Source organism: Bos grunniens, chromosome 22 (genome assembly GCF_055505025.1).
Source record: "Bos grunniens cultivar Pamir isolate PY7600 chromosome 22, Bosgru_T2T1.0, whole genome shotgun sequence".
Lineage (NCBI taxonomy): Eukaryota > Metazoa > Chordata > Mammalia > Artiodactyla > Bovidae > Bos > Bos grunniens.
In genome coordinates, this window is record NC_141186.1 from 48,880,896 (window position 1) to 48,905,695 (window position 24,800).

Genomic DNA, 24,800 nt, shown 5'->3' on the forward strand with positions numbered 1-24,800 from the left:
CGCTGCCCAGGGAGGCTGGGAGAGGGGCTCCAGACCCAGGATCAGGATGAACTGGGGGAAGCGGGGAACATTGGTTCTTACGTGGGAACAGTGGAAGTAAGGGGCATTGGTGGAAGGGCTGGAATGACCTGAAATGCAGACAGCCTGTGAGGAAGCTGGTGGGGTCTCCGAGGGGGAAAATCCCTGAGTCTCAGCCCAGGGGTGGGAGAGAGGCAGCCAGGTAGGTCCAGGCAGAGCTGATGCTCGGGGGGCTGGGGGCCAGGGGCTTACCTGGGTGACAGGGTGAAGTTGATGAGGGTGAGTCTGGTGGAGATCTCGGGTGTGTAGTGGGGGTTGGGCAGCTTGGTGGTGATGTACATCTTGAAGTCCTCGTGGTAGGGGATCACCGTGTCCCCCAGCTTCAGCACCGTGTTCCCCTGCTGTTTGTAGGTCTGCAGCGGGTGGGATGGGTGAGCGCTGTGGCCTGAGGTCCCACCAGTGAGGCAGGGGGAGGGGGCCGCCCCCACACCCGCAGGCCCACCTGCTTGAGCAGCACGGGCTCCAGGGCGGGATCCAGCTCCTCGCCCACATTCTCCAGGAGGCAGGGCTTGCCAAAGCGGATGGCATTCTCCATGCTGCGCAGGAAGTCGCGGTCGCTCAGCTTGAACACATCCAGCCCGTTGTCCTTCTCCTGGGGGCACGGAGTGAAGGGAGCGGGGAAGGGTCCGTGTGGGCTGAGAGCTGGCCTGAGGCTCAGCTACTCCCCATGCACCTACTAAGGCCTGCTGGGTGGGGTGGTGGCAGGGGTAGGCTCACCATGTTCTTGATCCATTTGTTGGCCTGGCCCTGAGGGTCAATGAAGTGGGTCCAGCGCTGGGAGAACTGGTTGATGACCCCATTCTCCACTGACAGGGTGTCGTTGGGGAGGCCAGCGATCTGTGAGGGACCAGGCTGGGTGGGGGGAGGCTCACACAAACAGGCCCGGTGGGGTAGCAGCTACCCCCAACCTCATGCTCCAGCTGACCCCTTCCCCTTACTGCATCCTCTTGAGGGTGGAGGGCAGTACACGAGGTCTCAGCCCTCAGGACCTGCCTCCCGGCTATGGGCTGACTCCTGACACCCTCCTTCGCTGGGCCTCTTGTTTCTTTGCCTGTTGAGTCCTAGCTCAGTCAGACCATCTTCACGGAGCCATTGGAGCCCACTGGCCCTCCCAGCCTGTGTCCACACCCGGCCTGTGCCTACTGCCTCTTGGTTCTCTCCCTGTGTCAACTCTACCTGTCCTCCCCGCGCTCTGGACACTGCTCTCCTACCCCTCCCAACTCTCACAAGCACCCTTTGACCTCTCTGCCTGCAGTCAGCCAGCACCTGTGCCACTCAGCTTTCTCCTCTCCTGCCCACCAGCCTCTGACCGGCCCCAGGCAGGTTCAGGGAAGGCACCTCTAAGCAGACCCAGGAGAGAGGACGGGAGGCAGGCGGGGGCCTCCTGGCCCAGCCCAGAGCACACTGCAGGCCCAGCCCGGTTGCTCGAGCCCCACAGGGTGGTCACCTGCCAGGAGCGGATCTTCACGGGGTTCCCCAGTGTCCCGATCAGCGTGGGCTCGGCGGTGTGTGGGACGCGGTGGGCCACGAGCTGCTTGACCCAGCTGTCATACAGCACTGTGCGGTACTGGCCCTGGAGAGACACCAGACTCTGAGCTACCCCACCGAGACAGCCACAATGCCCTCCCACTTCCTCTGCACCCAGTGCTCGCAGCTGCACAGAGGGGTCCGCGCAGAGCAGGAGGCCTGAGCCCTAGCCCCACCATAGGGAACATCCTTGGCCTCCCCACCTCTCAGCCCCTTCCCAGGGAAACCGGGGGGATGACAACAGTTGCCACCCATCAGGGCAGCTGTGAGGACTGAGGGAGAGGTGCACAGCAAGCCCAGAAGAACGAGCTCAGCCTTCTGTCTAGAAACGCCAGCCCTGCATGGCAGGATTTCTGGCTGTTTTGGAAGCTGCCTTTTCCCCAGTACCCAGAACGGCTCCTGGCTCAGACAGGACATCTAAAAAAAAATGTTTGTTGAATGAGTGTGTGAGAGAAGAGCCACCCTCAGGCCACTACTTATGGAAGTGAGGCCTCACAGCGGGGCTGGGGCGGTCCTCACTGTGAAGGGGCCCAGGTAGGCCACAAAGCCGGCGGCCACCAGCACGTCCCCGAAGATGCTGTCAAGCATGTGTTCCAGGCTCTCCACCGTCTCCTGCCAGCGCACCCGCTCGTCTGACAGCCCGTTGATGAGCTGCAGGGACAGTCCATGGGGAGGCTGGCCCTGGATGTCCCTGCCTGGTGCAGTCCCCCCGACCAAGGTAGCTGGGGAGAGGGAAGGGACAGCCACCCCAGGACAACCCCCTCTACTGCTCAGGCCCCTCCAGCCCATGGGGGGCAGGCCGTGCCCGCGGGCCCTCCCCAGAGGGGTGCGCACCTTGTCAGCACGGCCCAGCCGCTGCTCGCACTGCTCACACTTCAGCTCCAGCTCCTCCTTCTTGGCGATGCACTCTCGGTACTTGGCCTGCATCGTGGCAATGCCGTCCTCCACCTCGTGCAGGCGCTGCTTCGCCTCCTCCAGGATCCTCTGTGTCACCTCCAGGTCGTCCTGGGCCTCCCGCAAGGCTTGCTGCAGGCAGAGGAAACAGGGCCAGCTTTCCCGGTGCCCCTGGGGGAGCCCAGGCCCCCGCCCCTGGCCCCAGGCCTACCCAGCGCTCACCCGCTTGGGCTCCACGGCCTTGGCCACAAAGTGATACTTGTGCATGGCGCGCACCCACTGGCAGATGGAGGTGCAGGCCTTGGACACCTTGGCGATGGCGGCCGGCTGGAACTCCTCATTGTCGATGTATGGCTGGATGGCTTTGATCACTGCCTCCCCAATGTTGTCCTGGGGATGGGAACCATGGGCTTGGGGCCGCTTCCCAGGGAGGACGGAGAGGACTCTGGCGGGTGGGGGTACACCCTGCTCTTGCCTCTATGCCCCGGGCAGGCTAGGGAATAAACATGACCCAGAAAGGCCGGAAAGAAGAGGAACTTCTGTCCCAGGATTTCAAAGAATACAATCTGAGATTTTTTCTTCCTCAAGATCTGATAACACATAGGTCCTATTTAAAACCCATTTAGAGACGAGGGCTGCTTCCTGGCTGATGTGGAGATGAGTGAGTGGTTCTAAGGTCCAACCAGGCATGTGTTTAAGTGCAAAACTCCCCACTCCCAGAGCGCATCACTCCTTCAGGGCTCTTGACCTGTGCTAGGAGAATACAGGTCTGTAGTTTAGGATGAACCCAGGAATCTGTACTGTTCATGAGCTCCTAGAGGTCAGAGCTTGGGACCAAGGGAGCCTGAGCGCTGGCCATGAGCCTCCTGCTTTGGCGTAATTGGAGGAATGGGGAGCTCTGTATGGGGTTCAGCTGTCACTGAGATGGGCCATTGTCTCTACCCTCCTTAGGATGTGCCCAGGGCTTCAGCACTGACACGTGGTGGTGGTGGGTGGCCCATGTGGGTGGAGAGAAACCTCCAAGAGGGCTGTAGGCTCCATCCCGTGAGAGCACATGCCCATGGATACTGAGAGCCCCAGACAGACAGGAAGAGAGAGAAATGCAGAGACAGACAGGTGTTAAATCTCAGGTGCTGAGACCGAGGGAGAGGCGACAGTTGAGCAGCCAGGGAAGGTCTTGGCCAGGGCCACAGGGGTTGTAGGGAGAAAACGACAGGAGAGAGACTCTCCAGGTGGCAGAGCCTTGGAGTGACTGTGGGTGATTAAGGTCCCGTGGGCACTGGGGCCTTCCCAGGTCCTGATTCATCAATATCCATCTGCTACTGGGGCTGTTGCCCCCTGCCCCCTAGCTGGAGAGCTCCTCTGGGCCAGGGTCTGGTCCCCTCTGCTCTGTGACCACAAGGCTATGTGTGTTGCAGGCAGAGGGAGATGGGATGGAGGGCCCAGCTCTGTGGGGGAGGGGACAGTTCCTTCCCCCTGCCTCTGTGCCCAGCTGGCCTGGCACGCGCACCTTGTCAAATTTGAAGAGGCTCTCCAGGAAGCGGCCGGGGTCCTGCAGCAGCCCCTTGCCTGGCTCCCAGTAGTCATCCACCTTGGAGCCAGGCTTTTCTCCTGGGACCTTCTTGGGCTTGATGCCCTTCATGATGCACACAGCTTCGATGACCAGCTTCACGCCTGGCGGTGGCCGCTGCATGGCACGCACCTGGGGGCCAGGCCAAGAGTCGGGAAGGGGTAGGTCCCTTATAGTGGGCACCCCCAGGCAGGGACAGCTTACAGACAGGGTGGGTCCCGTCAACTGAGTCCCTACTGCTACAGCCCACAGGTATGCCCAGTGACCCCCAAACGTCTGTCTTAGCCCGTGGTGACTACTGCTCCCCCATGTACCCAGGCCTGGCCTAAAGGCCTTACACAGTCATTTCTCAGGGTGCAGAGCCTTCCTCAGACACCTGCCTGGGTCCTCGGGGCTGATACAAGGAGGTAAGGGCAGGCAGCTGGGTTCAAGCTCTAGTTCTGCCCTCACCTCTTGACAGATGATGCTCACGAGATGTTCGAAGGAAAGCCTATGGGCCAGAACCCAAGGAGGCATCAGGAGAGATACCCAGAAGGGGCCGAGCCACTTACCTCAGTCACATCGTTCTTGTTGAGGTTGCGCAAGCTGGCCAGGGCTGCATCCAGGGCTGGCAGAGCCTCATCCAGGTCCTTCTGGGCATCATCAGCGATAGCTTGTGCCTTCCTGGCCTTCTCATTGGCCTTGATCTCCTCTGCTTGCACTGAATTCCGGGTCTCCTCAGCAATGGCCGTGTCCACCTAGGGACCAGACGTAGCGAGGCCCCACGGGTGGCCAGTCAGGGACCCACGCGCCCTCCTCCCTTTTCTCCTCTCATGTCTCAGTCGCCCCAGATGGAAGGGAATGAGGGTTGAGATGCCCCATTCTCCAAGGACCCTCTCGGCTATGACAGCCTGAGGAGATCTGGGAGTGCTAGCAGCCCCTTCCAATCCTGAGTGCTCATCATGGGCCTGGCATGGGGCTCTGGGCTTTACGTGCTTGAGCATAACTGCCCCTGGGGCAGGACCCCCAAAACCCACAGGGCACCTCCATACAAGACAGAGAAAGATGCTCCCCTCCCACAAGCCATTTCCTTTCCATCTGCTGGAAACATTTCCAGTGCCCCTGCCTTTGTAGAGCAGGACATGATTGTTTCTTCCAGAAAACTGCCATCATGAATATGCGAATCTGCGGAGGCTACTGTGAGGTGTGTGTGTGTGTATGTGTGTGAGTCACTCAGTTGTGTTCAACTCTTAGTGACCCCCATGGACTATAGCCTCCCAGGCTCCTCTGGGAGTCCATGGAATTCTTCAGGTAAGAATCCTGGAGTGGGTTGCCATTCCCTTCTCCAGGGGATCTTCCTGACCCAGGGATCAGAACCAGGGTCTCCCACATGGCGGGCAGATTCTTTACCATTGGAGGACTAACCTTTAAACACGGGCCCTCGTGTAGACTCAGAGGGTCTCAGAGGGAGACTCAGGCAGACTCTGCACCACTGCTTGTGGCGTCCCTCCTGCTCACAACAACCTGTGCTGTGACTATTGGGTTTGGATTTGTCTGTCATGCTCATCACCCTATCTCCTGCCCAGGGCAGTGCCCGGCATAGAATAGGTTCTGAGCAAGCATTTGTTGAGGGATCGCATGACTGAATGAGGGATCTGGGCACCGAGAGTCCGGGCCACTGGGGATCTCGTGGCTGTGTGGGGATGCTGAGCCTCCTCAGACGTGCTCAGCCATCAGGGAGGGAGCCCAGGAGCACCCCCGACCTTGATCTGCTCCATGGTGAGCGTGGTGTCCCTGGCAGCCTCCTCCAGCAGGGGGCGCATAATCTCCAGCTCCTCCTGCATCTTGGCCACGTCCTCTGCGGTGCGCAGCAGCTGAGGGGTTGGGGGGGCACGGAGAGGAAATCAGGTGTGATAGGGACCAGAGAGCGAGGCCTGGAGGGGAACAAGGGAGAGGGCCCTGCAGGGCTGCCCTCATTCATTCACAAGCGAGAGGCTGTGGCTGGCTGCTTCAGGGGCCCCCAGGTTGCCCAGGGGGCCCCAGAGGAAGGGAGCAGTCCACTAAAAGTCTTTGGGGTGACCTGCTTTGGTCTTGCCCTTGGCCCACCACTTTCGGCGAGGGAAGAGGCTACCCATCTAAACGCTGTGGGCTGCCAACTGACAGGGGTCATGTGGAGTCAGGGCTGAGACAGAATGGGCAGAATCACATGCAGCCAGCGGTTGCCCACGAGGCCCCCACCCCTGGCCCCACCTTGTCGAGGCCACTCTTCATGCGGTTCTTAGCGGTTTTCAGCTCCTGTTTCTTCTGCCCAACAAGGATGGAGAAGATATTGAGCAGCTCCAGGTAGCTCTTGGGAGTCACATAGTTGTGGCGGGCCAGCTCGGCCAGATACTCGACACACTTCTTGGCCACCGACTGGTGGATATACACGCAGACCTGAATCTGTGGGGAAAGAGATTGAGGATGCCAGTCTGGTAGAGATGGGGCACCAGGGTGCCCTCGAAGCCACTGAAGCCTGGGCCTGGGGAGGGAATCAGGTGCCCCTCACACTCACTCTCACAGGAGGTGATCTCCAGCTAAAGATCACCTACTCTGTAGACAAAAATCCCATGACTCAGAGAAGTCAATAGGCGTTTTCAAGTTCACACAGTTGTCAAGGGCAGAGTTCACTTTGAATTTGGGCCTAAAGGTATCCCAGCTCTTGGCCCAGTGTCTTTGTCACAGCCCCTATGACCTGCCTCGCTCAGAAAGCCCCAACGTGGGGCCCCTTTTGGAGGCTGTAGCTGGGGAAGGGAGGCCTCCCCAAGGCCTCAGCATGGCTGAACAGCAATGGGCTCATCTGAGCTCTTGGCCCTCAGGTGACCGTCACTTTCTTAGGTTGGGCTAGACATATCTAGCCCTCCCACCCATCTGTGGTCTCTGGGTTGTATCAGGGGGCTCTTCAGAGATGCTGCTATGGAACCCTCTGGGAATAGGATAATGGTGACTGTGAAACTGTGTGTCCAGCCTCCTACATCACCGTGACCACCTTGTGATATTCCTATTATACAGATGAGGAAACTGAGGCTTAGACAGGTAAAGCTGGCTGCCTGGAGACTTCCCATAAGCGGTGCGCCTGGGACTCTCACCCAGACCTTGGTGACCCCAAGCCCAAATCTACACAGTCTCTCCTCACACGAGCTTTCTCCTCACCAAGATACCTACCAGTCCTTCAATTACTTTGGGGGTGGCATCCAGCTCTGGGATCTCACTCAGGAACATGATGGCCACAGACTCCAGGGCCTCTGCCGGCCACTCATTAAACCAGTCAATGGTACAGCAGTTGACCAGGGAGGGGAACTGTCTCAGGCGAGCTCGGAAGACCTCTCCAATGGGGCTGGGGGCAGGGGCTCAAATGAGGCCCTGAAACACTGACACCCCCCCACCCTCCAGGAACCCAGGACCCAGGGTCATTTGACAGCCCTGCGGTGTGTAAGCCAGGACACAGGAGCAGAGCAGCCTGGGCCCAGTGGCGTGGCGGGCAGGCCCAGGCCACTTCCCCGCATGGCAGGCCCGGGTGCTCCCCCACCCCAACCACTGTCCCGTGAGGCTGCGGGGCCGCCCGAACCTCATGCACAGCACCAGGTGGATGCTGCTGCGCACACGCCCAGTGTAGGCAGCCATGAGGTTGGCCTTGGTGGGCTGCAGGCCCTGCTCCTGGATGTACGGCCGCATGGTGTTCATGATCTGGTCTTGCTCATCCATGTTGTAGAGGTTGGGAATGTCGCCCGAGTTCAGGACATTGTTAATGTCCTCCAGGAATGACTCATTCTTGATCTGGGGAGAGCAGGGTGGAGGAAATGAACCTTGATGATGGCCCTGGGGTGTTGGGCTCCACGACCCTGGTCTCCTTGAACCTTAGCAGCAGACCCCTTCCACAGACAGTGCCTCTAGGCTCAGAGAAGCCCAGGGTTACACAGGTGACCTCCCAAGTCGTGGTCAAGGACTCACACCCAGACCCGCCCTGCAGCAGAGACTCTGAACATCGGTGCTTGGCTATGGAAGGGCCTGGGTCCTGGGTGCGACATGCAGTGTCTTCCTCCTCTCTTGCTGGGCCTCTCCACATCTCACAGTTTAATCCACCGGAGAAAACCAGGCCACAGGCAGAAACAGGTCCTTGCCTATCTCATATGGCCAGGGCCTGGCCAGTGCCAGAAGGCACCTTCTCTCGCCTGACTACATAAGGGGAGCCCCAGATAGAAGAGCAGGGCTGGCTGGGAGCCTTCTGGGGCTTCAGTTTCAGCCCAACCCCAAATGCCAGTCAGGTTGAAGTGCTGCCCTGTCTGTCTTGAGGTCCCGGACCCACAACCTCTCCTCTTCTCAGCCCTGGAAGAGGCTTCACACCTAGGGAGCTCCAGATGGAGTAGCCCTAGGAAGGAAGCTGTGGGCCCAGCACTGTAGGCACCAGTCCTGTGGTCTTTGAGGTCAGAAGCCATTGACCAGTGAGTGTGGTTCTGCCTGTGGTCAGCCATGGCGCCAGGGGCCTTCTTTACCTCTGGGGATAACCATGATCTATGCCCACCACCCCCCCGTTCTGACAGGCTGGGTTTGACCCCCTGCCCATCTTACAGCCATTCCTCCCAAGATCCACCCCCACTAACAGGGACCTGGACTCAAAAGACTGACCACCATTCTGGATGGCATGCTGGGGTGAGTGGTATCCCGCTCACCCCAGACCCCGCCCACTGCCCATGTAGTGGCACCTGGGTATCTGAGAACAGGAAGGTGATGGGCAGGTTGTGCAAGCCAGCCTTGAGCAAGACCTTCTTGACGTCATCACGCCACTCCGTCATGCCGTAGTTCTTAGACAGCTCGATCTGGAAGCACTCGAACTCGGCCCTGAGACAGTGTTTGGGTAGAGAGTTCAAGGCTTCACCTGAGCCATCTGCTATCGTCCTGGGCAGACTTGCTGACTCCTTGGCCCTCAACCTGCTCTCTGGCCTCCAGGCCTTTGCTGAGGCTGCTCCCTCGGCCCGGAATGCCCTTCCCTTCCATCTGCCAAGCTCTGATTCAGAGAGAAGGCCCATGGCCACCTCCTCCAGGAAGCCCTCCTGGATGCCTGCAGCTACCCGCTGCCTTCCCCACAGCATCACAGGGCCCTGCTGCTGCCTCTCCTCGGAGCCCAGGCCTTCTAGAAGCCTGTGGGCCAAGTGGGTCTGCCCCAGTGCGGAACATGAGGAAGGACAGGGATGGACATGAGTCTGCCCCAAGCCACCCACCGCCCACCATGCCTGGGGGCCCTCACATGTGCGAGGCCAGTCTCGTGAGGGAGCTGCGGCCGCTGCCGCCCACGCCCAGGAGGAGTGCGTTGCCCAGTGCCTGGCGCAGGGTGCGGCTGATGCGGCAGACATGACTCATGGCGTCCATGAAGAGCACCAGCCTCAGCTTGGCTGTGTTGATCTGGTTGTAGTCGTCCATGTACTCCTCGATCACCTGCATCATCTGGGGTGGGGGGCGGGGAATGAGAACAGCTGGGTCCTCCTCCTGTCCCTGTGTGCCCTGTCACCCCCGACAGGGAGGATATCCCCCCCTTCCCTGTGCTCCTTTGGCATGGAGGGATGGTGGGCCTTCAGATGCCGGGTGAATGAGGCCTGACCTGTCCGACACACCGAGGCCTGAGGGTGGGGTCAGAGAGCTGCCTGCTGCCTCCAGGGCTCCCCAGGATGTACCAACCTGGGGCCCCACGAGAGCTACTGAGAACTAGAGAGGATCTCTGTGGGGAGAAACCATCAGGAGCCCCACCCACTCCAGCTTCATCCTGCCACCCTGGGGTCTTGACTCAAGACTCGTGGCCCCAGGGGCCCTGCTGCAGCTCTGTGGGTGGATGACAGCCCCTCAAACGGGTCCCCAATTATGGAGCCAGTCTCAGCTGAACCATAGGCTTGCCCTCAGGAAAGGGCCAAGTGGGGCCTTCTGCATCCATTTGACAGGTGAGGAGATGGGGACTCAGAGGGGCAACTGCTGAAGTCTCCGAGCTGGCCTTCCAGACCAGTGTCCAACCCTCTGGTCAGAGGGTGCTGGTCTCTTAGCAGCGGCCACAGAGGGCCGGGGTCCCAGGGCTAGGGCCCCAGCAGGACCCTCACCTTCCTCTCATTGGTGATGAGCTCGTAGGACTTGACGTCGGAGCCCGGCGACATGAAGTCCCCGTAGAGGATGGGCTGGAAGGGGCAGACCTCTTCAAAGCCCACCTCCCACTCATCCATGTGGCTCTCCAGGAGCTTGTCGAACCAGCCACGGTCCTCGTCGTTCACCAGGCGGTCGCGGAACACGCGGCAGTTCTCGTGGTACCACAGGCGCAGCAGCTGCACCTTGTCCTGCGGCCACCCTGGCGTCAGTGCCCGCCCTCAGCCACCTCTCAATGCCCCAGGGGCCCTGACCTGGGCCTGGCTCTCCCACTGGGACCCAGCAGGACCCTGAGTGTCTGCTGACCCATGGAGGATGCAGTCCACATACTGCTGCCCTGGTCTCCCCACTGCCACCCCCAGCTTCAGGCCCAGCTGTGCCAGCTGGGCACCCAGCTCCTTTAGCTTCAGGGTCCCCCCTCACCCCAGGCTTCCCAGGTGGTACTAGTGTTAAAGAACACGCTTGCCAATACAGGAGACATAGAGACTCAAGTTTGATCCTTGGGTCAGGAAGATCCCCCAGAGAAAGAAAGAAATGGCAACCTGCTCCAGTATTCTTGCCTGGAGAATCCCTTGGACAGAAGAGCCTGGCAGGCTATAGTCCATGGGGTCACAAAGAGTCAGGCATGACTGAAGTGACTTAGCACAGTTTTCAGAGTCCCCACAGCTCCCCAAACCCAGAGCCTGGGAGGGATGCCTGACTCCTTAAACCTTCCTGACACCCCACATCTAACCCCTCACTTGGCCCCCAAGCCCCCTCTGACACTGTCCACATCCTGCTGCCACGTCCATGCTGACTTGCCCGCCTCTCCCCGGGTGATGGGACCAGCCTCAGGAAGCCCCCAGGCTCTTCTCTCGACCCCTTTGCCTGGAGCTTGGAGGGCTATGGCTAGTTTCCTTCCTGTTCACCCTGTCCCTTAGACATCGGGCCAGCACACACTGACCCATCCATCCCCCATTCCAAAGTGCACATCTGCACCCTCCCCAACCCCGGCTCCCATCACCTCCAGGACTCTCTCTCGCTGCAGCCACAGAGCTGCACAGGCACCCAGCACCCTTGACACTGCCCCCTGCTGCACTTCTGCTCCTTCCCCCTGGCACCTTCGGTTCCTAGAAGGCATCCCATGGACTCTGCCCCCAGTTTTCTCATACCCTGGGCTGCCATCAGGAACCCACCAAGCCTTGCCAGGGCCTGGCTCCTGCTTTTGTGTGGCCCCATCACAACCACTATCCTAGGCATGGATTTCACCAGCAAGATGGGACTCAGCTGCATGAAGCTCCTGGGGGCTTGGCACCTGCCGATGCCAAGTTCTGCCCCCAGCCGCAGGGCCTGACCAGATCAAGGCTGAGGAGTTGATCAGGAAGGCCTAAAACTGGGGTCCTGGGAGGACCATGAGGGCAGTGTGGGCACTCGCTACTGGACACTTGGGGAGGGGGCCCACCAGTCCTCACCTCGACCTTGGCTGGGTCGGCCATGAGCATTCCCTGGAAGACCTTGGAGAGATCCCGCAGGTTGAAGGTGTAGTGGGACTTGGCCGGGGTGGGCAGCAGCTGGGAGGTGATGGTGGAGTACACCATGATGGTGGCTTCCACGAGGGGATCCGTGAAGTGGGCGATGTTGGGGGCCCCAGCTAAAGGAACGGGAGAGCAGACCTGGGTCACGGCCCCTGCAGATCCGGGGCTGTGTCCTCCGCACACGCCTTTCCCCAGCCTGCAGGCTTGGACCGCCCACCCCCCACCCCCGCAGCCCTCTCAGATGCTAACTCTGACAAGGTCTTCCTGGCGACCCCCACCACGGGGTGAGGAATCTCTCGCTGGGAGCGCCCCACTTTTATATCTTTATCACTGACCTAGCCTGTCCCTGTGTTGGGGTGCTGGGATACAGTTGTGGAATTGGAGACACTAAAGGGATCAGACCTGGATGAAACGCGCTGCTTGGAGCCATGCATGGGGAGGGGTGCATGGCCCACATGGAGGTAAGGAGTGCACTGCCGTGGGTGTGGAAGCGTGGGCTCAGCCAGGACTTTGGGGGCTTATCACCCCCTTGCATTTTTACCACTAACACAATCTATTTGCTTGTGCTCTGAAAACTATCCAGTTTTTTGCTGGGAACCAACATTCTGTCAGGGGGAATTTGGGGCAGAGGGAGCCTCCACAAAGAGGAAAAAAAGCAAAGAAGGGGCAGAAGGGCTCACTAGCCCTAACATGGGCTCCTCTGTTAACATGGGGACTGTTTTAGGTGCTGGGCACAGGGGGTGGCCCCCGCAGACACACTTCTTACCCCAATAAGCTGACATTCTTGGTGAGGAAGACAGACTCTGACCAGTTAACAGGAGACTGAATAAGCTGGGTTGGGACATTTGATATAAATGCTGGGGAGGCCTTGTTCAAGAGTGCATAGGAACAGAGACCTGAAGCCTTGAGGGGCCAAGCAGGCTCAGAACTGGAGGAGGGACACTCACCTTGCTTCTACTATCATATGGGCATGGGCCCAGGCCCTGACCAGCCACGCAACAGGTGACTGACCCTATGGAGGCTGTCGGTGCGGGGCGACCTTTGCTCCGACACTGTCCTGAGGTCCCTACAGGAGCCTGAGGAGGGCTCACTGTGGCCCCTGGGACCCAAGCCTCAGCCACATCCAACTTGAGTCCAGGGCTGCCCCTGGTACAAGGGCCCTTGCCCCCTCCAGGCCCTGCCCAGGGTACTGGGCACTACACTTACGCACAGGCTCCCGGTAACTCTTTTCTCCGAGGAGTCCATCTAGAGGGTTGAGGGAGAGACAAGGGCTCAGAGTTAGGTGAGCCACTTGCTGCCCACCTTGACCGGCTATTCCCAGCTGAGCAGCCCCAGAGCAGCCCCTGACCACCATCCCCTCCTCAGAGCCACACGGCCCCACCCCTAAGCTGGGCATGGAGGCAAGCTCTGGCAGGCCGGAGGAGGGAAAGCCTGACTCCCCTCACCCACCACCTGGCACAGCGCCAAGTGGAGTTCAAAGGTCAGAGTGTGTTCTTGGTGGGAAGTGGACTGGTTGGGGAAACTGCATCCTGGGGCGGACCTTTCTTCAAGCCTCACGGAAGATGAGGACCACTTTGTTCACTCTATCTTGGTGGTATTTCCTCATGTTCAAAAGTATCAATAACATCTCTCCACCAGAGATTCTAAAATATGTGTGTGTGCTTATATGGGTGAACGTACATGTTTGTATATGTATAAATCACATATTCAGCAGTTTCCATGTGCCAGCTTCATACCAGATGCTCTACATGCAGTGTCTTATTTAACCTTCACAACTTGGGGTGATGGCCCTAATATTGTCACCCATTTTAGATGAAGAAACTCTGGCCCAGAGAGGTTCATGAACTGGCCCAAGATAACAGAGCTGAGTAAAGGGTGGAGCCAGTGGTTCAGCCACCCTGCTCTTCCCAGCGTGGCTCATTGGACCTGGGCTTCTGCTGGAGCCCACAGCCTCCCCCACTCCTGCCTGGTACTTACCCACCCAACTGCCCAGGATGGTGGAGAAGATGCGCTTCTTGCTGACCTCATCCATCTCAGCAAAGGACAGGTAGTTGAAGTGGCGGGTCAACCGTGGGGTGATGGCATTTCTGCCTCCACCAGGGGGGCCCATGGCACAGACAAAGTTGATGTCCACCAGCTGCTTGAAGGCTCCTGGAGTGGGAGTAGGAAGTCAGAAGCCCCTGCCAGGGGCTACATTAAGGCTTCTGTAGGCCCTGAGCACTTCCACCTTCATGGGCCTCCTCCTCCATTAAAAAAAATTTTTTTTTTAGTTATACTTTACAACAGCATTAGTAATATAGACAAACGTGTTAATATCATACATTTTAAGTGCTCTGGGAAAATGTTCATTTTCCCCTTGCTTTTAAAAGAGATTAGGACACTTTTGTGGACCCTCTATGAGTCAGCACACCCCACCCCATCCCCTGGCCCAGGCTGAACACACGCACCGATGATCTTGCGGTCATACCAGCCACCGTGGTCCATCCACTGGCGCAACAGCTCAATGGGTGGCTGGGCGCCATAGGTCTCCAAGGCTGGCATGTTCAGGTCATCGATGAAGAAGATGAAGTTGCGCCCCAGGGGCGGCCCGAACACACCTTTCCGCCTGCGGGGAGGGGCTGTGTGAGCCCAGGGCACACGGCACCAGGTGCTCAGGGAGTCCAAGGCTGCAGGATGGCAGCTCCACCTCTGGGAGGCCCTCACTGACTTCAGCCTCCCCCAGATTGCTGGGCCTCTTGAGGAGCTCCTTGTCACATTCTGAGTGTCCTGGGACATCACATCTGGCTGCCCTGAGTCTTGCCTCCAGGCAGACGGATAACAAGCCCTACCCAAGTGCCCGGCCCAGGGAGGGTGCCCACAGAAGGGCTCAGGGGAATCCTGATAGAAGAAGGGTACAAGGGCACCTAGGGCCCACCCAGGAGGGGAGGGGACACAGAAGCTGGCTGAGCCAGGCTGGGGGACATGGGGACCCTGGAAGGAGCCAGGGGCCTGCCTCTTGTCCAGCTTGCTGTCGATGAGGTCCTGCGTTTGGTTGGCCGAGGTGCGGGCAGAGAAGGTGAGGAAGTGGCTGATGTATTCCAGAGGCAGGTTTTTGAGGAGCTTGTTGGAGATGGTGAGGGTCTTCCCTGTGCCTGTGGGCCCGATGCACAGCACCTAGGAGAGGGGGGTCACAGGGTCAGAGCGTCCTCACAGGGCCCGATGCGCAGTGGGAGCTGCTGCCCTGTCAGTGCGGGAGGCCAGTCACTGCCGGCCTAGGCCTTGGGGTGAGGGGGGGCTGGGGTGGCGGGGGCACTCACGGGCTTGTGGTTGGTGAGCAGCATGTCTAGCAGGTAGGACATCTGGATGGTGTCCGTGGTTGGCACGATGATGCTGCAGTAGTTGGTGTCTGGCATCATGGTGAATGTAGTGGAGGAGTCCATCCACTTCACCCAGGCGACCTGGAACCACAGCAGGCACAGGCCGGGCCTGAAACCTCTCCTCGTTCCCGTCCAGGCTGAATGTACCAAGAGGGCAAGGAGCTGCACGGTCGGGCAAGAGGGCCCAGCGGAGGGGCTGCTTCTGGTAGAAATAGGAGTCCCTCTGCTCTGCTTTATGCACAGGGTGGGGGACTCCCGGAACAAACCTCCAGGAATCCGGGGCTCTCTGCACACAGCTGCCCGAGTGAAGGCTTCACCGCATCCAGTTTACCTCCAGTGGGGCCAGTCCCTGGGTCTCTGCATATGAGGGAAGTCCTCCGGGAACTGGACAACCCAGAATGCAAAGATCTTTGCTGTTAACTTTAGGCTTCCCAAGCCTATGGGGGCCACAACTGTGGGACTGGCATCACCTGGATACTGAGAAGTCACCTGGCCTGGTCTCCCCTGCCATCCCCAACTGCACGAATCCCTTCACCCACCCTCAGCCCTGACTCAACTTGTAGACCTTCCTCTCTGTGGTCAAATCAACATGTCCCACTGGGGATGGTACTGATGGTTAGACTCATGTGTGAGACCCCCAGCAGGACCGTGTGTGGCGACCACCTCTGAGGTGCCTCTCTGGCCACTCCTCCTTCTGGGCTGGGGTCCTGATGCCACGAGGGTAGGTTCATGGAGCCCTTGCTGGCTGAGAGGAGTGATGGGGACACTGAGACAGGCCATGGGGGCTTACTCCTCCACTCTTGGGGAGCCCCACCCCTGGGCAAATGGGGCTCTTAAGTAGAACCAAGTTGATGAATCCCTGGGCTCAGCAGCAAGATGGGACAGGCAGTGCACATGGTTGAGAAGGGAGGCACTCTGTCATCCCCCAGTCCCAGGTTCAAGGCCAGCTCTGACACCGACTAGCTGGGTATGACTGTTCTGAGCCCCAGTTTCCTTGTTTGGGAAATGGACCCACTAGTAACCACCCTGTGGGTCTGTGAGGATTCACGAGATGACGCAAATAACCCCAGCATGACACGTGTGGCCATCAGCAAGGCCTCCTCTCTGCAGCCATTGAGTAGGACAGCTACCACCTGACCGCCTCCCTCCCCTCCCTGCTCCCCGTGCTGGTCCTGGGACCAGGCCTCCGTCACCTGCTTGCCCTCCTCCTCCTCGTCGTCGTCATCACTGGTGCTGCTGATGCCACCGTCCTCCAGCCTATAATCAAACACCAGCCCCTCCTCTGGGAAGAGCAAGGCCACCTGCGAGGGATCGGGGGAGAAAAAAAACAGGTGATGAGGCCCAGTCGCTTACGTGGCTACTTGTTGTCCCTGGGGCCCTGGGCCTGGGGGACAGCCCCACAACACCCAGCATTCAGCATACACGTCCCAGCCCTTGGAGCCCAGCCCAGGGGCGGCTGCCTCTCACGTTTTCCGTCTTCATTTTGATCCTGAGCCAGTGGCTGAAGTTGTTACGGCTGGTGCTGTCCCCCGTGGCACCCACACTCCAGATGAGGGAGAAGATGAACCAGGGCTCGATCAGCTCAGGGATGCGGCTCAGCTTCTCGGGCGGCATCTTCTTGAGGCCCTGGGGACAGAGGCGGGAACAGAACTGAACGACCTGAGGAAGCCAGGGGGGTGGGGGTGGGGGTCGTCCCTTGGCCTCTGCAGCAGACTGGACGGGGGTGTCCCATGAACCATGTGAGCCAATCCGATTCTCTCTTCCAGGAAGCTGGACTTGGGATTCGGGGCCCTTGGGTGAGGCAAGCAGGGCAGGAAGGAGCAGGCTGCAGTCCACAACTCAGAGTCTCACTTCTTTGGGCAGGAAGGGCTTGAAGAAGCAGTCCAGCAGCTTGAGGAGACTCGTGGTCAGATTGCTGTTGGTTGAGGTGATCACCTCCTTCACCGAGGACCGGACGAAAGCAAGGGACTCCTGCAGAGGATGGGCACCCCACTCTTGTGGCTGTTGGCCATAGCACCCGGCTGCCCCCACCTGGGCCAGCACACTGTGGCTCCCTCACCTCCAGGAAGGAGATAAAGAGGGACTTGAACTGCTCCTCAAAGGGCCTGAGTAAGGCAGGGATACGCCTCAGCCAGCACTCGACAAAGGGCATGAGCCCCAGGATGCTGGGTTCCAGGTACACCATGCCGCAGCGGGATACTGTGGCTGGGGAGGCCACCGCCAGGTCTTGCACCTCGAACATCATGGTCATCGCCTGCCGAGATGAACTGCATGAGCTGCTGGCCCCCAGGGCAGGGGAAAGGGCTGTGGGGCCATGGGGAGGGGCTGCCCGTCCTGCAACAGTGGGCAGGCCCCGGGGCAGGTGGTGGGCCAGGCTCAGTGCTGGGGTAGGGGCAAAGGCAGGAACCCTTGGGCCTCAGCTGATCATGTGGCTCTTGCTGGAGCCTCGGGAAGGAGTCTAAGTCAGGAGGTTCCTGGAAGCCGTCTGGCCAGCCTGGGGTCAGGGCATTTTGGGGTCCCTGGAGCCCTTGGGAGATCTGATGGGAGCTGTGTGCTCTGCTCCAGAGCCCCCAACCTGTGTACCTGGACACAGGGTCACACTGGCCTCTGTACCACCTGTACCCCAGACTCCAGGCACATTGCCAGGATGCCTGAGCCAATCTGGGCCAAAATGGCTGTGAGTGGGCCTGGGAAGCACAGAGCAGCATCAGCTAAGACTGAGGTGTTTGTCCTGAGCTGAGAGCATTGCAGAAAGTGGGTCTGCCGCAAGGGAAGCACCAAGCAGCTGTGCGGGACGTGCCTCAGGTACAGGAGCCTGGGGATGGGGAGGGTGCCGCGGCCCAGAGAGGAAAGGGTGCGGGGGGGGTGGGTGTGGTGGTGAGGCTTGGCCAGCCTGATGTGGCCCCTGGGCCCACCCAGTTGCAGAGGACAGCGGGGTGAGTGGACAGGCAGACGGACCTCTGTGAGCTTGATGATCTCCCCAGAGCTGAGGCACAGCTTCTTGTTGTCGTCGAGCACCGTGTTCATGTTCTCAATCCAGACGGCGTCCACTGGCCCATCGAACATGTACCACTTCTTGCTGGTGTCGGAGGTGATGGCCCCCATCCGGATGAGGGAGGAGAAGATCCCATCTGTCCTGCAGCCACCAGGGAGGAGAGGGCTGTGGGCACTGGAGGCAGAGGGCCGTGGGTGCCAGGGAGGAAGGGCACAGCTGTCTCCCAGGGAAACCTGGATCCAGGCTGGTCCTGCTCTGGGTTTTGTTTTTTTTTTTTGTCTTAAGTACCTTCATTCATTTAAAAATTATAGTAGGGAAAATAGGACTTTTTGGTGTAGTATGATATAATGAAAACGTGTGGTTCTATTCTCTCCCTGCTGTGCTGTGCTTAGTCATTCAGTCATGTTTGACTCTTTGTGACCCCATAGACTGTAGCCCACCAGGCTTCTCTGTTCATGGGGATTCTCCAGGCAAGAATACTGGAGTGGGTTGCCATGTTCTCCTCCTCTTCCTGCTGAGTCCTCACTAAAGTTACATTAAAAGAAGATGGAAAGTGATACCCTCAAAAGAAAAGGAAGATGGGGAGGAGGGAACACAGAAGTAGAGGCCCACATGGGCCCAGAAGATGCACAGAGGTGGAGAAGGGGTAAATGACCTCTCAGAGAAAGCAGAGTCACAAGAGTATCTAGTTCCTGCCACAGACCCAGGAAGGCTCAGACTTCAGAGGCACCAAACGCGAGGGAAGTGGGTGGGTCGAAGGGCATTTTTCTGATCTGGTCCCCGGACCCCGACCTGCCCACATAAGAGCCTGGAGTGGCTGTGATTGAGACCCTTCACCAGAAACGGGGGAAGCTGGACAGGCCCATGTTCAGAAAGACAGGTGACTGCCCTTCTCCAGTGCCCATTCCCCACTGGGTTCCCAGAACACTGGGACCAAGAAGAAGACACCCCAGCAGGAGACTGGAGACTTCTCTGGAAAAACAGAATAGCCCCAGAGAAAACCTTCTAATGCTGACTGGTGGGCCTCTAGTCAGCTCCATGCACTTCCCCCTAAAATGCACACCTCGGCCTGGGAGCACAGGCCCCGAAGAGGGAGCACCAGCTCTCGTGGGTGCTGACAATAATCGTCAACTTTTCCTGAGTGCTTGCCATGTGCTACACTGTCCCAGCCATCTCCCGTATTTTTATCCCGACTTTGCAGGTGAGGGACAAAGGTCCGGGGTTGGGGGGATGAGATGCGGCACTCAGTGAGGAAGCACACTGGTGCCAAGAGTCCCAGGAAGTTGGGCTCCAGAGCCAGAGCTCCCAATCTCCCACTCAGCTGGGGGAGGGAGGGGGCCAGGGACCCACAGGCTGCAGAGTCTAGGAGCACGGTGGTCACTGGAAGGGTCCCGGGCCACTCACCACTCATGGGTGAGCAGGTCAAACTCCCCATACAACTGTCCCATGGTGATGGACTTGGGGTTGAGCACGTAGTAGCTGACGGCCTCGTACACACCGCCGCTGATGGACGGCTGCCCTTTCAGTGACGTCATGGCGGCGGCCAGGACTCTGTAACACTGGGGAAACGGCCAGCCAAGAGTGAGCCTCCAAGCTCCCTGGAGAGCAGGGCTGGCACGGGCTGTGGGCCTCAGGGAGCAGCGGGGTATTCTAAAGGCCCAGGAGGCACAAGCAGGGGCCAAGACCCCTGCTGCTGAGGCTGCCCTGCCCTCAGGCCCACTGTGTGGGCACTGGGCCACCCAGCTTGGCTCCACTTAAGTTACTCTTTTTTTTTTTCTTTTTAAAATTTTTATTTTATGTTAGAATATAGAGAACGAATTTACGTTTGCCAGAGGGGAAGGGCGAGGGGGAGGGGTAGACTGGGAGTTTGGGACTGACATGTACACACTGCTGTATTTAAAGCAGATAATCAGGGCCTTCTCTAGTAGTCCAGTGGCTAAGACTCTGCGCTCCCAATACAGGGGGCCTGCATTTGATACCTGGTCAGGGAACTAGATCCCACACGATGCAACGAAGACTTGGCACACCCAAATAAATAAAGTAGAAAACCAGCAAGGACCTACAGTCCAGCACGGGGGACGCTTACGTTACTCTTGCCGGAGCCTGTGGGCCCGACGAGCATGAGGCCGTGCCGCACCACCGTGGTCTCGTAGAGCTGGATACACTTGGTCAGGAATCCTGGAGGGACATGGCAGGGGGCCCGGGGTCAGAGTAGGGGTTTAGATCCTGGCTCTGCCACTAGTTCGCTGTGACCTCTGGTGGGTTACCTCACTCCCCGCGCCTCAGTTTCCTCCTCTGTGAAATGGGGTGGCAGTAGTTCCTACCTCACAGAGGCCTGTGAAGCCCTGAGCCTCCGTGAGCACGGAGGGTTTGGAGAGCTTCCAGGTCGATGAGCACTTCCACAGGCTGGGAGGGTGACTCACCCCAACTCCATAGGGACAGACCTCACCCCGTGTAGCCCTTTATCCTGCTGTTACCTGTATCCTTTATCACATCCTTTTTTAAACAATAAACCAGCAAACATTCCTGTTTCCCTGAGTTCTGTGAGTTGTTCTAGCAAATGATCAAGCCTGAGGAGGGGGGCATGGGAACCTGTGATCTGTAGCCAAGCAGAACAGAAGCTGTGGGTAACCTGGGGACCTCACACTCATGACTGGTGTCTGAAGGGGGTGCAGTCTTGTGGAACTGAGCCCTTAGAATGTGGGGTCTGTGCTGACCCTGATTCGTGTCAGATTTGAACTGACCTGTGGAACACTCAGGCGTGTTAGAGAACAGATGAGTTTGAGGTAAAACCCCACACCTCTGGTGTCAGAAGTGTTGAATGTGAGAATGAAGGTGAAAGTTTTTCTTCAGCTCCCATCACTTGAAGGGTCCCAGTGGAGACAGGGGCACAGAGCCCCAGCCCGCAGCATGCTTGGCCAGGTGTGAGGGACCCTGAGGCTGGACTGCGAGCCTGGCACAGCTGGACCTAGCCCTCTTCTGGTGCCCACAGGACTGCGGGGCAGGGCCAGGGCGCACCGTCCACATCCTTCAGGTTGCTCTTCTCGCAGGCCTTGCGGATGGCCTTGTCCAGGATGCCGTAGTCAGTCTCCTCCTCCTTGATGGTGGGGAACAGGTCAGACACGATCCCAGAGAAGAGCTTGAGGTCCTCCTGCAGGAACTTGGGCACATTCACGTCTCGGATGGCCCGGAGGCAAATCAGCTCCTGCAGCAGAGGCCCAGGTCAGATGACCCTCGACCCTCAAGCTGCTCCGGAGCCCTCCTGGACCACCCACCCCCCAAGACCCCCGCCACCAGAGCTCCCCTGGAGTCCTCGGGCACCTCTTTGAATGGAGCTCACCTCGTCCATGCTGGGGTTTTCTCGCTTAAGGTTCCCAGCAGCTGAGATCACAGTCTTCACGGCTCTCATCCCGAAGTCATAGTGGTCCTGTCACCACCAAAAAGAAGAGGGGCGGTGGGCACTGTCCCTCTTGGGGCTTCTGGGGAGCACTCAGCCTCCCACCTGACACCTGGCTGGGCCTCATCGCCCAGCTCGTGGCTGATGTTGCTCCCCCTGCAGGCTGTCAGCACCCGCTCACACACCCCAGCCTGGGCTGGGCACTGCACTTCGCACTCCTCTGCTGTCTCTACTTCACTGCCCCAGCCGCTCTCTCCATTTACCAGAGAGAGCACCCTGCCTGCCTCCTGGCCCCCGAGGGTGAGGTGTCTGCCTTCGTCACGGCCCAGTCCCTGCGGTCCCACCCAGCACAGCGCCAAGGGCAGGGAGGCACTCAGGTTTTATTTACAGTGAGAATGAAGGAGTTTCCCTTTTAACACACATCACCTCTCTCCAGACCCACCCTCTTGACCACGCTACCATGGCTTTTCCCACTTTTGCCGCTGGGTCCATCTCTCTCCATTATACAGCAGGTATGATGGAAATATCAAGCTCATCGTTTTGCCCCATGGTGTCAGACCATGAGGCTACATACACCTGGGCCCAACCCACAGACCAGCATGTTCCCCAGAAATCTTGGGCTTGGAGCTGGATGCAGAGACTGGGCTTGGCTTCGGGTCATCAGCACTTGGGAAGGGGTGAGCACTTTCCAGAACTGTGTGGGGGATAGTGGCTCTGTTACTGGAGATTGGTGGGGGCATTTTTGAAAGCAGACAGTTAGAAAGAAGGGTGTGTGGAGGTGCTGACACCATGATGCACTCTGTGGGGAGCTGCTCTTTCTCCTAGCAATAGATTGCTCTTCTAGCCCATGGTTTTTGGTACCAAAAACACCGGGCCAAAGGCAAGTATAGTCTCCCAAGCCACAGGGATGGCTGTTCATGCATGAACAGGTCACCTAGAGAGGGCCCATGAGGGTGACAACAGAGACTTATTTCTGGGACCATTAAGAAACGAAGCCGGTAGCATCTGAGCCCAGGGTCGGGGCTCATCTCTGCTACTGTAAAGGGGCAGCCTGCCTGAGACAGGAGCCCAAATGGAAAGCTCATCCACCAGCCCCGGTGCCTGAACCAGTAGCACCTACCCCTAGATGCAGGCCCAGCTCACCGAGGGGCAAGCCCTCGTGCTGGGAGGCTCCAGGGGAGGTGGGGCTGGCTGTCTCCCTCTGGTCCCGTGCAACCTAGGTACGCCTGCTCCCCAGCCTTGGCTGTGTGGCGCTTGGGCCCTTACTGGCCAACCCTCCTTGCACCTGCACTAGCCCAGGTGGCCATCTATTCCTGGCTCCTGCTCCAGCTCCCCTGCACACACGTGAGCCTGGCCAGGCTCCTGGCTGCTTCGGGCCTCAGTGTCCTCAGCTGAGAAGTGGGGGCGTGATTCCTACCTCGGAGGGTTGCAGGGAGAAGACAGCAGCTCCCAGACCCTGGAACGTGCTCCGGGCAGGATCTCACCTGGGAACTGAGCTGCTCAGAGGACAGCTTGAAGGTGGTCGTGATCTTCTTGGCCAGCACATTGGCCTCGTTGAAGCCAAAGGAGTAGAGAGAAATCTCCGCAATCATGGCGTAATCCGGAACCATCATGGCCACGGGCCGGAAGAGTGCCTGGGGCACAGGGTATCTGCATGAATGGAGAGGCCGACCTCCCCTCCCAGAGCATCACCCACTTTCTGGACTGTCTGGTCCTCAGAAGGTGGCTCCACTGCCCTCCTCCCCTGCCAGCACTTGGATCCTCTCTCCACTGCGCCTGCCATAGCTGAGGCTTGTACTCCCCTATGGGTGGATCCCTATGCCCGTTAGAAACCAGTCCTCTGTGTTGACGTGAACCTGCCCTTGCCTTCTCCCAGGCCCTGAGGACAAGCCTGGCCCTTCCTCTCCATGGCTGGGGGATCCCTGGGCAGGAGGGCTGCCATGGGGAAGCACAGTCCCTGATGTCCAGCAGCTGTGTCCCTGCATAAGCATGTGAGCATCTCTGAGCCCAGGCCACAGCTCCGCTGTTTCCCAGTGCCCTGAGCAGCCTTCCGGACCAACCCAGGCCTGAACTCACCTTCAGGTTATCAGGCAGCTCAGTGCGGCCAGCGTATCCCGGATTCATGGTGATAAACACAGCACAAGATGGCACGAGTGGGATCTCGACACCTTCAAACATGAAGCGCTCCACCTGCAGGGGTGGGGAGGGCTTGGCACACCCATCCCATGCTCTGGATGGTCCCCTCATCCCACTGATGGTCCTGGCTATAACAGGTCAGCCTGGATTGACCCTTGACCATGGATTGGCTCTTCTCCCAGGATCTGGCCTAAGACCTCTGGTCCCAGTGGCGACCTCTGGCCTCCCAGCTCCCAGCTCCCTGAGGTCTTCACACATCTACTTCCACCCCCAGGATGGGGTAAGGATACGGGGCTCCCTGGCTGGCTACAAAAGTCCCCTCACAGACAGCTCTGCTAGGTGGTTGGGGGAATGCCCAGTTCCCTGTGAGATGAGAGAGGCTGGGCTCAGGGCAGAGGCCCAAACGCCTGGTTTCCCATCCCGCCAGTGTAAGGGGGTTGCAAGGCAGCATGGGCGGGGTGGGTACAGTTGAAGTGAAAAGGTAGTCAGTTACAGGAGACGTGGAGGGAAGGCTCCCCCAGAACTCACCCGCTGTTGCTGCGCCTTCTGGATGGTGGTGATCTGCTGGGCCACCACAGACAGCACCTCGATATCAATGCGATTGAACTCATCGAAGCAGGCCCAGGCACCAGCACTGAGGGGAAAACATCGCAGAGGCATATGAGTTCAGAGCCCCCCTGGCACCTCCAAGGGCCCCTGCTGGGAGGCGACCACTGCTGCCTCTGTGGCCATCTCGGTCAGCTCAGCCACAGCCCCACCAGCCGTACCCCTTCCCAGTGCCGCCAGGGGCCAGGCCTCGACTCCTGTTGTTCCGCCCCACCCCCTCCAGCACCCCGCTAGGCTCCTCTTGGGGCAGGGTCCCCGCAAGAGCGCGGCCTCCCCGCCCTGTCTGTGCCACCCGCACACCCAGCCTCACCTGGCCAGGCCCTTGAAGAACTTGCCCATGGCCATGAAGTCGAGCTGGTCGGAGCAGTTGAACACAACGGTTTGGATGGCCAAGGCCTTGCCCAGGTCTTTTGTGGTCTCAGTTTTCCCTGTACCAGCTGGGCCAGCTGGGGCGCCCCCAAACTTGAGGTGCAGGGCCCCAGTCAGGGTCAGGTAGCACCTGAGGGGGTGAGAGATGAGGGGCGGGGCCCTGCACCTTCTCAGGAGTCCCACAGACTCGAGAGAGCCCCACCCTCCGCCGTCTTGG

The 24,800-nt window shown here is 59.1% G+C and overlaps 1 protein-coding gene across 3 annotated transcripts in view; it reads right to left on the reverse strand.

Annotated features, from left to right (window-relative positions):
* Positions 1-24,800, reverse strand: part of DNAH1 (dynein axonemal heavy chain 1) — a 90,413-nt gene that overhangs the window by 7,865 nt on the left and 57,748 nt on the right. The window contains exons 31-65 of one of the 3 annotated variants that reach the window (XM_086367542.1): positions 24,525-24,713; positions 24,137-24,242; positions 23,549-23,662; positions 22,957-23,106; positions 21,416-21,502; positions 21,094-21,280; positions 20,162-20,253; positions 19,480-19,634; positions 18,039-18,216; positions 17,140-17,334; positions 16,932-17,051; positions 16,548-16,706; positions 16,274-16,381; positions 15,021-15,161; positions 14,717-14,877; positions 14,172-14,329; positions 13,702-13,875; positions 12,931-12,969; positions 11,662-11,840; positions 10,171-10,401; positions 9,333-9,529; positions 8,791-8,926; positions 7,656-7,864; positions 7,253-7,424; positions 6,299-6,490; positions 5,812-5,922; positions 4,621-4,806; positions 4,010-4,201; positions 2,722-2,889; positions 2,440-2,631; positions 2,125-2,256; positions 1,526-1,651; positions 796-915; positions 521-670; positions 271-431 (exon numbers count right to left, since the gene is read on the reverse strand). In XM_086367542.1, coding sequence (XP_086223668.1) covers positions 271-431; positions 521-670; positions 796-915; positions 1,526-1,651; positions 2,125-2,256; positions 2,440-2,631; positions 2,722-2,889; positions 4,010-4,201; positions 4,621-4,806; positions 5,812-5,922; positions 6,299-6,490; positions 7,253-7,424; positions 7,656-7,864; positions 8,791-8,926; positions 9,333-9,529; positions 10,171-10,401; positions 11,662-11,840; positions 12,931-12,969; positions 13,702-13,875; positions 14,172-14,329; positions 14,717-14,877; positions 15,021-15,161; positions 16,274-16,381; positions 16,548-16,706; positions 16,932-17,051; positions 17,140-17,334; positions 18,039-18,216; positions 19,480-19,634; positions 20,162-20,253; positions 21,094-21,280; positions 21,416-21,502; positions 22,957-23,106; positions 23,549-23,662; positions 24,137-24,242; positions 24,525-24,713 — 5,367 coding nt within the window. Of the gene's footprint in view, positions 1-270; positions 432-520; positions 671-795; positions 916-1,525; positions 1,652-2,124; positions 2,257-2,439; positions 2,632-2,721; positions 2,890-4,009; positions 4,202-4,620; positions 4,807-5,811; positions 5,923-6,298; positions 6,491-7,252; positions 7,425-7,655; positions 7,865-8,790; positions 8,927-9,332; positions 9,530-10,170; positions 10,402-11,661; positions 11,841-12,930; positions 12,970-13,701; positions 13,876-14,171; positions 14,330-14,716; positions 14,878-15,020; positions 15,162-15,346; positions 15,465-16,273; positions 16,382-16,547; positions 16,707-16,931; positions 17,052-17,139; positions 17,335-18,038; positions 18,217-19,479; positions 19,635-20,161; positions 20,254-20,819; positions 21,281-21,415; positions 21,503-22,956; positions 23,107-23,548; positions 23,663-24,136; positions 24,243-24,524; positions 24,714-24,800 lie in introns of those variants that run through there. The other 2 variants (XM_086367543.1, XM_086367544.1) reach the window with 2 other exon arrangements.